This window comes from Musca vetustissima, unplaced genomic scaffold, assembly GCF_032173495.1.
Source record: "Musca vetustissima isolate MV318-11 ecotype Yass unplaced genomic scaffold, APGP_CSIRO_Mvet_v1 utg14119, whole genome shotgun sequence".
Classification (NCBI taxonomy): Eukaryota; Metazoa; Arthropoda; class Insecta; order Diptera; family Muscidae; genus Musca; species Musca vetustissima.
The window spans coordinates 14563-27127 of NW_026878456.1; the positions used below are offsets into that span (position 1 = coordinate 14563).

The following is a 12565-nucleotide window of genomic DNA, read 5'->3' on the forward strand; positions in this document are numbered from 1 at the left end:
GATAAAGTCCGAAGATTGGACCCATTGGTTCACCACTTCTGGTATCTTCCCTTTGGGCTAGGCATGGAAGACCTTAATATTTATACTAAATATAGATTGAGTGAAATTATCGGCTATATAGGTTCATCATCTGGTACCTCCCCTAAATACTGTCACAATTATGACAAATTATAATGTTAATAAACAATAGCACACCTCGACACTAGAAAGTAATTCGGTATACCTCGGCAAACCATAGGCTAAGCGTATCCATCTATCGGCATCACCGACTGGCACTTTTTTGCTTGTTTTCTTCTCAGTTGAAAGTCTAATACGAACTTCATATAGATGCAGATCTACACCAACATCCACATAAGGTCCAGCACACGCAAAAATGTAAACCTTTTCACCATTCACAACGTCGAAGTTACGTGGAATAGGTGTTTGAACAACAGGCGGTGGGCGGTAATTTTTCTAAAAAAAATGTCTTCAGCGATGAAGCACATTTCTCTCTTGGTTGGTATATTAAAAAAGAAATTATGGTATATGTGATTCTGAAAATCCTCAAGCAATTAAAGAGAGATCATTACATCCAGAAAAAGTCAGGTTTGTTTGGGCCGCACTTCTTCGAATTTGTCAATTCTATTGAATAATACTTCTTGGACAATATGCGATTTCAAGAAGACGGTGCCACATGTCACACAACTCGAGCGAATATTATTTCAAGAGACATTTCCTGGCCGCGAAATTTCTCAACCTGGCAATTTGACACCAAAATACTTTTTATGGGGTTACGCGAAAGTGATTTTATAACTATTACAATAAATAACTTACCCAAAATCGAAACACGCGACAGGAATTCTTCGTACATTTTACGTTTGCGTATGGTTGAGCCCATCAAAATGCGACGATATGAATCACGATCAATTCCCCATAGTTTGACATCAGTTTTGGCACGTACAGTAGCTGCTCTGGGTGTACCATAAATCAGGGCCAATTCACCGAAACTACCGCCCTCACCGATTGTGGTAACCATTTCGGAATTGACGAAAACCTACAAAAATTAGGTATTTTTTAAAATTGTTATACCATCAATATATAAATAAATACTACTTACCTCAACTTCACCCTGATCAATTACATAGAAGTTGTCACCTTCATCACCCTGTTGTATGATATTTTCACCCATTAAATGTGTTACGGGGAACATGGCATCAAATATATCCGAACGTTCGTTTTCGTCCAAATGTGAAAAGAGTACATTTTTGGCAATGGCCTTGGACAGGGCAGCCATTGTTTTATAGTCTTTGGGTACGACCTTTTTCACATAGCTGGTGGCGTCTTCTTCACTGACTGGTTCGGCGGAAATACCGCCACGTCGTCGTACTGGTGGGGCGGCTGTTTGTGGCATTGGACTGAGATCTTCACAATCATCGGGACTGGTTACCTGTTTGGTGGAATCAAGTTTTACTTGTTCCTGAAAGGAGAAAAATACGAATAATCATATGTTAAGAATAAATATTGCGATTGGTATTTTTCTGTTAATTTGGTAAATAATTTTGTATTGTTATTGCGTAAAGGAGGGTGGGTCAAGATTGTCCAACACAAAATTACGCTATTATCTGATTTTGGGATTCAATTTGAATTATCGGAAATTGTGATATGTTAAGTTTTTTGTAGGTAAGGAAATTATTTATATAAATTAAGGTTTTAGAAACACTCGAAATTATGTATTGTAACGTTTTCAACTATAAATCCATGGCGCCCAATTGGAATATTTAAAGTATTTAAAAAGCCTAGTCTTTAAATATGCCCCTGTGACTGGATGCAAATATAACAGAGACGATAAACAGCTCCTTCTGCTTCTTTATTATCTTGTGACATTTATTAATTGACAGTTTGATGAGCATTGGAAAGTAAAAAAAAAACTATGCAAACATTTCAATGAAGATTCCCTCCTCGTCATAACATTACGCAGTATGAACATGCTATTCCTTTTATCCGCATTTTTTGAAAAAAGAAATATATGAACTGATGTAATTCGCATCAACGCTTTATGTCTTATTTCCGAGAAAATTGACAATTCTGTTTTATGCGGACGCAAGGCATTTACAGTTGCTGTGTGTTGTTAAAAAACAACACAATTTGATTCAATGTTAATAAGAAATGTAGGGGATTAAAAAAAACATTTCAAGGCGGCCTGACTTCCTGAGAAAACCACTGATGGAGAAATAATAAAAAGACATAGTAAGCAACGATATGCACCATTCGAATTTAAGGAAGTTGCAATTGCTCCTTTGATATTAAGTTCAGTTTACTGAAGCTGGCCATTTGTAGGCGCTGGAACAACAGGCGACCGACGACACTTTTTCGAGCCAAATTTTCTTCAACGATATTTGGGGTTCTGAGAATAGTCAAGTAATTGATAAAGGCTATTACATCCTGAAAAGTCACTGTTTGAAGGTCCGAAGGTGTGAATGGACCTTCGAAAGAGTCCTGGCCGCGAAATGTACATATTTAATGTAAACGGTCCCTATATATCTTTCGTTTTGCACGAAATTTGGTACGGCCTAATCATTTAGGTCTAGAAAGATGTCTGTCAAGTTTAGTGAAAATCGGTCCAGATTTAGATATAGCTCCCATATACAGTTTCGTCCCATTTCATGTAAATGGTGCACCAAAGTCCCTATATATCCTTCGATTTGCACGAAATTTGGCATAACGTACTGAATTGAGTCTAGAGTGATGTCTTCCAAGTTTCGAGAAAATCGGTCCAAATTTAGATATAGCTCCCATATATAGTTTCGTCCGATTTCATGTAAATGGTCACCAAAGTCCCCATATATACTTCGATTTGCACGAAATTTGGCATAACGTACTGAATTGAGCCTAGTGTGATGTCTCGAGAAAATCGGTCCAGATTTAGATATAGCTCCCTTTTATTATAGATTGATTTTAAGTAATTGACGCACCAAGGAACCAATATGCTGATAGGAACAAAACGTTCCGAAATTAGTATAACCTAACCTGTGACAAGTTTGTTTGAAATCGCTTAATATTTGCATAGAGATTCCATATATATTTTCGCCCGATTTCAAGTAAATTGGGCATCAAACTCCTCATGTTAGTCAGATTGACAACAAATTTTGCACAACGTACAAAATTGAGCATAGAATTACGTAGTTGCATTTTCTATAAGTACAGACATAGCCCAACGGATGACCTATTTATATTAGTTTGAAGTCGATTTACATACGTTATGGATAGATCTAGGTAGATTCACATTTAGATAAATATCACATATTTTATTTCATCCTATTTCAAGTTAATAGCCCTGTTTAACATACCCATAGTGGTGAAGGGTATCATATAGTCGGCCCCGTCCTTTCAAGTGAGTGAGTCTTTTTCAAGTGAGTCTTTTATAGATAGGGGTTATAATTAAAATTTAAACAATAACATTACACATCTACATACATATGAGTCGTTTATTTTGAAGGTGGTTTAAGTCAATTTTAGATTCTGATACATACCACGGTTTTCTAGTACAGTTTACTGTCATGTTTAAGAGCCCAAAGCCACAAACAAAATTAATACCGCTTAAGTATATTTTTGAAACAAATCAAACCCAAAACTTTAAATATCTCAAAATGTACTGAAGGATATATGTATCAACGAACACAAATGTTCGTATGATTTGCATTCAAATCGGAATCATAAAAGTGAAACCATGAAATGAAAACAAACCCAATTCTTTTCAAATTTGCCTGAATTTCAATAATAAAAAAAAAACGGGAAAGGTGTATTTAAAAAAAAAACAAGCTTTGATCTCTCTATATGTCTTTTTGGTAAATCAGTGGTGTCCAATTTACGTAGGGGTTGCGTCACAAACCTTGACGTGGACGCAGCATTTGATTTCATTTACATGCATTTTAAATTCTCATCAATCGAATTGTGAAAGATAGGCCATGAATTGTAAATTTCGATTATTTTGTTGTCGGATACACAACAGCAACAACAAAAGGTTCAAATATATTCATTGATAAATACATGGTTAACAATTTACATTTTTTTGTAGGAGGGGGGTTTCAAACGAAAGGAATAAAAAATAAGCCTCTTTAATTTTAAATTCAGGAAATTAATGAAATGCTTAAATGTGTGGGTCAATGGTTAAACAACAAAGAAGGAATAATAATTTATTTCGAATATTGTGGATTTATTCTACAAATAGTAGGTTTTATGGTAGAGGCAGTAAACATTAATAGTGATTTTTATGGATATCGAATAACAAATCTGTATTCTTCTATATATTCTTTATACCGACTAGAATGAAAGACAAATTTCGAACTTTGAAAATTTTGAATTTAATCGCATATGCAAGTTTCGCATCAGGGCTGAATAAATACAAATTATCAACTTGTATCAACGACATTTGTAAAGCAACATAGCTCAATATGCCTGATGAGCCGCTTAACCAACGACGAAACGCGTCGCATAATGGTGGGTACGTAGGTTCTTCTCCTGGCTTTCCTTTTCATTGCAACACTTCGATCAGTAAGCTCGACTCGAAAGAGTATAAATAATCACTTAAAAATTCTTTATACTCCATACAAATATATTGTCAGGGTATTATAGCTTTGTGGGGTATTAAGAGTTTGTAACGCCGCGAAATATTGACCCTAGACCCACCTTTTAGTATACCGAATGTCATATATTGACCAGATGAGTAGATCTAGACATGTGTGTCCGTCCGTCACTCCGTCTGTTTATATAATTTGTATACACGATACAGGCCACATTATGGACCCATCGCATGTAGGAGATTTCTGGCCAAATAAGACCCCTCTTGTTTTTAGTAATTATCGGTTAATATTAAGGGGATGAAATGGGTCAAAAACTTTCTTTCCACAATTTTGATCCGCATATCACGAAATTGTATACAGAATAAGGGGCATGTCCATGGAATACACATGACTGTTGTAATAAAGATCGGTCAATATTTAGCAGATCAAATGGACTCAGACCTTTGTGTGATAAATTACCAAATTTGTATTTATTTACACCTGAAGGACATGAGACCTTTAAAATTATAACATTTATATTGTTTTGTATACAACTATCAGTTGTAATTCGAGAATTTCATTTGTAATTCATAGAATACCTTTCGAAATTCATAGGACTCCATTTGAAATACAAATAATTCCATTTGAAATTTATAACATTTGATTTGGAATACATAACATTTCATTTGTTATACATAACATTTAATTTTAAATTTGACAAATATTATTTGTAACATACAAAGAGTATTTATGAATATGAAATGAATTGTTACGCATTACAACTGAACTATTATGAATTACAAGTGAAATGTTATTAATTTAAAGTTTTTGAATTTTAAACTATTTTTTTGAATTTCAAATGATAACTTTTAAATTTCAAATGGAATTATTTTAATTTCAAATGAAAAGTTTTAAATTACAAATGAACTCTCGAATTACAAGTGAAATATTTTGAATTGCAAATCGAGTTTTCGAATTACAAATGAAATTCTCGAATTGCAATTGAAAAGTTTTGAAAAAGGTGTATAAGGCGAAAATGTCGCGCTGATCGTTATGTAATTTAACAGGAAGTTCGAGTTATGGCAAGGCCGACATCTACGGCGATGATCAGATGATAATTAGGCAGTGAAATGGAACGGAAACTGTATTATTGAATTGTTTCTTAGGTCGAACCTCACAAATTTTACGCGGATAAGGGTACTGGCCAACTATTTAGAATAGCTGTTTTAAAAATGATCGCTCAATATTTTGAGGGTCAACTGAAGCAACTGTGTAAAATAAGCAAATTTGAATCGCATGACGTAAATGTTTACTCCATGAAAAAATTATTCCGAAAAGATTTTAACCTCCAATCGTATTCTTATCTTATCATTAATGTGGTCGTCGTAACGATGTCAATGCAATAAAATGACTTTATTAAAACTAAATTGAAATGTAATAACCTCTTACACTTTCATACATTTTTTAGGTCCATCCCCATATTTCGTATGCTGACGGCCTTAGTTTAATTTTAAACCGAAGTGGTTGCAATTTGAAATTCCGCGTTCTTTGCAGAAAATGTTCGATGTGGTTATATATTTTTATAAATCACCTATATATGAAGGCACAGCGCCAATTGTGAAATGATTCTACATATGTATCCCAACAGGCGAGGCGTTTTTGTTATATATCTATATCTGAACCGATTTCAGGGAAAATTGCCAGAGACTAATTTATATTACTTCAGTACGTTGTGCCATTCGGCCTTGCTATGGATCTTTTCACGCAGCTTAGCAACATCATTTTAGACTTAATTCATTACTTCAGTAGTGTTGGCGGTTTATTTGGGATACCATTTGTATTTTGTTTTTATAAAAAAACAACTATTTATTAGTGGGGAATGTATGGCATTGATTGCCGAGGGGAAAGGCAGGGAAGACTATAGTTTCGGATCACGCCACTGTTCCTCATCAGTTCCCTTAGTTTTTTGTTGGGATATTCTCCCCAGAAGCTATTGCTTCTATACAAAAAAACCTTTCAAACCCAAATGTCTCTTGTAACAAAGCGAAGTACTTAGCTGACCAACGTACCCTATACCAAAATTCGTGCAAATCGAAAGATATATAGGGACTTTGGTGCACCAATTACATAAAATCGGACGACAATATATATGGGAGCTATATCTAAATCTGAACCGATTTTCATGAAACTTAGCACAAATTATTATAGACCCAAATGCCAGTACGCTATGGCCAATTTCGTGCAAATCGAAAGATATATAGGGTCTTTGTTACACAAATTACCTTAAATCGGATAAAAATATATATGATATAAATCTAAATTTGTACCGATCGCCACGAAACTTTGCACACATCATTCTAAACTTAATTTAGTACGCTATGCCAAATTTCGTGCAAATCGAAAGATATATAGGAACTTTTGTACACAATTTGTACACCTTAAATCGGACGAAGATATATATGGGAGCTATCTCTAAATCGAAACCGATTTTCATGAAACTTTGCATACATCATTCTAGACCTTATTCATTACGCTGTGCAAATTTCGTGCCAATCGAAAGATATATAGGGACTTTGGTACACAATTTACCTTAAATCGGACGAAGATATATATGGGAGCTATATCTAAATCTGAAACGATTTTCACGAAACTTGGCATACATCATTCTAGACCTTATTCATTACGCTTTGCCAAATTTCGTGCAAATCGAAAGATATATAGGGGCTTTGGTACACAATTTACCTTAAATCGGACGAAGATATATATGGGAGCTATATCTACATCTGAACCTATTTTCACGAAACTTGGCATACATCATTCTAGACCTTATTCATTACGCTGTGCCAAATTTCGTGCAAATCGAAAGATATATAGGGTTTTTATTACACAATTTACCTTAAATCGGACGAAGATATATATGGGAGCTATATCCAAATCTGAACCGATTTTCACGAAACTTGGCATACATCATTCTAGACGTTATTCATTACGCTGTGCCAAATTTCGTGCAAGTCGAGAGATATATAGGGATTTTATTACACAATTTACCTTAAATCGGACGAAGATATATATGGGAGCTATATCTAAATCTGAACCGATTTTTATGAAATTTTACACACAGCATTCTAGACCTAATTTATTACGCTGTGCCAATTTTCGTGCAAATCGAATGATATATAGGGACCGCTTACATTAAATCGGGCGAAAATATATATGGGAGCTATATCTAAATCTGAACCGATTTTTCCCAATTTCAATAGGGTTCGTCCTTGGGCCAAACAAATGAGCTCTGCCAAATTTCATCCAATTCGGATCATAAATGCGACCTGTACTTTGTTTACAATTTAACATCTACAGACGGACAGACGGACGGACGGACGGACGGACATGCATAAATCGACTCAGAAAGTGATTCTATACATATTCTCAAAAGGAACCATGGGTCTATCTCGATTATTTTTGCCTGTTACAAACATATGCACAAAGACATAATACCCTGTACCACAGTGTGGTGAAGGGTATAAAAATCCATTCATAGATCTTCCAATTTTGGAAGAATACCTGTAGGACTTCCATAATTAATTGAAATTTCCACACTTTTTTTGTCTAATTACTTTAGTGCCAAAGTTGCAATTAGTACAGCTTATAACAAGTACTGGAACTAACTAAATCACATTAATTGAAATTTCCATCGCATTATTTCAGTGTTTTTCATTTAGTTTCTTGCTGAAAGAATCCGGAAAAAGATATGATCATTGACGACATCATTTGGTTGTCGAAACTAGCATAACATTTTGTCATGAACCCTCCCTTCTCCTCCTCCTCCAAACATGATTAAACTTGTTGCCAATCCTCCAGTGTTTATCGTTCAATGTCGAAAAAAATAAATGGCTGCTTTGATAGATTGATGGGTTTACTGATAAAAAGAAAGAAAAAAAACGGGTGTCTGGTTTCGCTTTTAACCATTTCCAAGTGTATGGTATAGGTTATGGTATTTCTTGATTTGAAGTGATTAATTTTTTTTGTTTTGTTTCAAATATCGATTGAGTGAAAAGCAATCAACTGGTGATGGTGATGATGATGTAGTAGTGTGTGGGCGCATTGAGGTCTTTGCAGGTTGAGTACTTGCGTTTGTTAATATAGAGCAGCATAATAGTGATTGATTGTATTTGTTGTGATTTATAGTTGGTGGTACATTCGTATGGCAATTGCGCATACATATGTACATACTACATTCGAAATAACAATATATGAAAGTCGTAAAAGAAGGCCACAAATTTATTGACGAATTACAAAATGGGCATAAAATGTTTTTAAATGTTGTAGACGTATATATGATACGAATAATTAAAAAATAAAGGACAAACATGTGCTAAACTTTCGACCAGACCCAGACTATGTATACCTTACACCATGAGGTGGGTATTCAAAATACACATTTTTTACGAAGAGAATTTATTTTGAGGCGCCAGAACACCCTGCCTACTACCTCCTCCTGCTTGAGTCTTTCATAAATAAATACATGCTATTTCTGACCTATGCTTTGTATTTTCTCCAGTCATTTGACATATCCATTGGAAAATATGAAAATTTTAGCATAAATGTACTTTGTACGTTTTGACGTGTGTTGTGTTTTTTTACAGTGACTAGGTTTCTGGCTATAAGTGTACCAATATTGATATTTTTATAGAAAGATGAAAAAACCAGTAAGGAGAGTAGCAAAGTTCATTGTACAAAATTGTGTGGCAATCGGACACACAAGTGCACAATTTACAAAAAATTAGAAGAAAATATATATGGGAGCTATAACTAAATCTGGACCGATTTTCAGGAAACTTAACACACATCATTCTAGACCTAATTCACTACGCCATGCCAAATTTCGTGCAAAACGAAAGATATATAGGGACTATGGTGCACACAACGATATGCCAAATTTCGTGCAAATCGAAAGATAAATAGGGACTTTGGTACACCATTTACATTAAATCGGACGAAAATATATGTGGGAGCTATATCTAAATCTGGATCGATTTTCAGGAAACTTTACACACATCATTATAGAACTAATTCATTTCGCTGTGCCAAATTTTGTGCAAATCGAAAGTTAAATAGGGACTTTGGTATACCATTTACATTAAATCGGACGAATATATATATGGGAGCTAATCTAAATCTGGACCGATTTTCAGGAAACATAATACACATTATTGTAGACCTAATTCAGTACGCTGTGCCAAAATTCGTGCAAATCGAAAGATATTTAGGGACTTTGGTACACCATTGACATTAAATCGGACGAACATATATATGAGAGCTATATCTAAATCTGGACCGATTTTCAGGAAACTTAACACACATCATTCTAGACCTAATTCAGTACGCTGTGCCAACTTTCGTGCAAATCGAAAGATATGTGGGGACATTGGTATACTATTTACATAAAATCGGACGAAAATATATATGGGAGCTATATCTAAATCTGAACCGTTTTTTTCCAATTTCAATAGGGTTCGTCCTTGGGCCAAATAAGAGACCTATGCCAAATTTCATCCAATTCGGATAATAAATGCGACCTGCACTTTGTTCACAATTTAACATGGACAGACAGACAGATGGACGGACATGCATAAATCGACTTAAAAAGTGATTCTATGCATATTCTCAAAAGGAACCATGTGTCTATCTCGTTTCCTTTTGCCTTTTACAAACATATGCACAAAGACATAATACCCTGTACCACAGAGTGGTAAAGGGTATAATTACGAGCAATATCAAATAAAGAGAAGCACTTTTTCGGGACTTTTGGGCACCGACGTGAAATAGGGAGTCGTTATCGACGAATATTTCGAGGTGGCACTCAATAAATGCAGCAACCAAATTTAATGTACTTAGTCAAAAAATAATTAAATAGTAATAACACATCGTTAACAGCATAAATTTATCAAGTGGACCAAACTATTCATCAATTTAATAGAAGAGAAACTGAAGAGAGCAAGCAATGGAGGACCCCACACATACAAACACACACAACCACAACGAGCCACTGTAATCTGTCTATGGCAAATATTTAAACAATTTTCCACTAGACTGGGTGTTGTTGACATGAACAAAAAAAACCTCCCAAATACCCCCAATTCAAGTAAATATTTATAATGTTTTCTTTTTTTTCATACAACCACAACAAAAACAAAAACTACTACTATTAATACTAATACTACGACGTCATAGATGACAAACAACAATGTTCAGCAAAAATGTTGTAAATATTAATGGATGTGTGTTTGTGTGTATGTTCGTCTAAATATGGTAGCAAAAGAGAGCCAGAGAGAATGAGAAAAGAAAAGTAAAACAAAAATCAGTGAAAAGCCTAAAAAATCTGTGGCACTGCCATTTTTAATGACCTTAAAAATATGAAAAGCTTTTATATATATATATATATACAGAGGCATGCAAACAAACACACACACACTCAGCCTCATATATATAACACTTTTTGTTTTTTTTTTTTTTGTTGTTGTATGCATAGATGTGTGTTTAATATTAGCAAATATTTTACACATTATTGCTCTTCAGTTTTACGTCACTTAGAAAAGTAAAAGAACAATAAAAAATAAAAAAACCACATCAACCCACCTATAACATAAAGACATGACAAATAAAACAACAAAATTTATTTAAAGGTGGACTAACTTGTATATATATGCATGTAGATATGTTTATTTTACAGTACTATGACGAACTTTGAAAGGGTTGTCATGAAAGGGATTATCCGTATCATTTGACCGATAAAGGACAATTAAATACATTTAAAACACTAGCAATCGTTCGGGACCTTCATAAATGGCAGGCTATAGAAAATTATTGTCAATTTGGTTAAAAAAAACATGCTTCAAACTCTCCAACATATCGAATAATGGGGAGTGCAGTTATATGCGGGCTGGCTCTGATAAAAAGTGTACCGATATGAATAATTTTTGGTACAAAGATTTTCTACCCAATGATGATTCAAAATACTAAAGTACCGTTATATATGGGAGTTATCCTCAAAATTTGTGCCGATGTCAAGAATTTTTTTGTAGGAGATTCGGTATCTAATGGAAACTCAAATCACCAAATTACAGGCAATTCGGTTGAAAGGCGAAGCGATATATACTAGGAGCCTGTGAAAAATTCCAAATCTCTATCTTAAATATTGCAAGTTCTGTAATGATTTCAACAGACGGACAGACAGAGATAGAGACATCCTTCGGTATTTCTATAACAAGCATACATTTGATATTGCATTGAACATCTGGTAATGTGACAATGGTTTCCCTTGATGATGCCTGAAATCTTTGAAGAAATAAAAAAAACCGTTCACACATCGGCGTAAGCCTTCGCTTTAAAAGTGGAATTCTATTCTATTTATTATCCTGAGTACCACAGTCTGATGTAGGGTATAAAGATTAAAATCAAATTTGGAATTTTTTTCATTTCAATTTGAAAGTCTGACATTGACGAATACGGATTGCTTACAATCTACAACAAGTAAAAAGTGTCAGTCGATGTTGCCGACAGATATAAATCCTCAGCCTATGGTTTGCGGAGGCTTTCGAAATAAAACATAGATTGTTTCTCTATATATACGATATATGTTTTCTTTTTCAAAGAGTTGACCATCTTTGGAGAGTTTCCAGATGAATTTGAATTTTTTGGATAATATCCGACAATTCGTAATTTTCATTTTAGATTAACAAATTTTCAAAATTTGTGACATTTTGTGTGAAAAGTACCAGAAGGAGTGTACCAATGGATATTCCATTCGCTCCATATGAGATGTACAAGTTTTCAAATTTTTTTTCTTGGGGAAATTGGGGGATTAGAAGGGGTAGATTGGTGGACTAGAAGGGGGGATTAGGGGATTAGAAGGAATTGTCCGATAAATACCATCTTCCAACAATATAATGGCATGGTTAAAATATCCGTTCGCAAGATATTATAAAATTAATGTTCAGAAAAAATTTTACCGTTTGCGGCGGATGTAC

General features: G+C 34.3%; 1 protein-coding gene across 1 annotated transcript in view; it reads right to left on the bottom strand.

The window, feature by feature from the left end:
- LOC133323204 (cAMP-dependent protein kinase type I regulatory subunit) overlaps positions 1-12565 on the bottom strand; it is a 79016-nt gene that overhangs the window by 5868 nt on the left and 60583 nt on the right. The window contains exons 4-5 of the mRNA XM_061532157.1: positions 1097-1456; positions 814-1033 (exon numbers count right to left, since the gene is read on the bottom strand). Coding sequence (XP_061388141.1) covers positions 814-1033; positions 1097-1456 — 580 coding nt within the window. The remainder of the gene's footprint in view (positions 1-813; positions 1034-1096; positions 1457-12565) is intronic.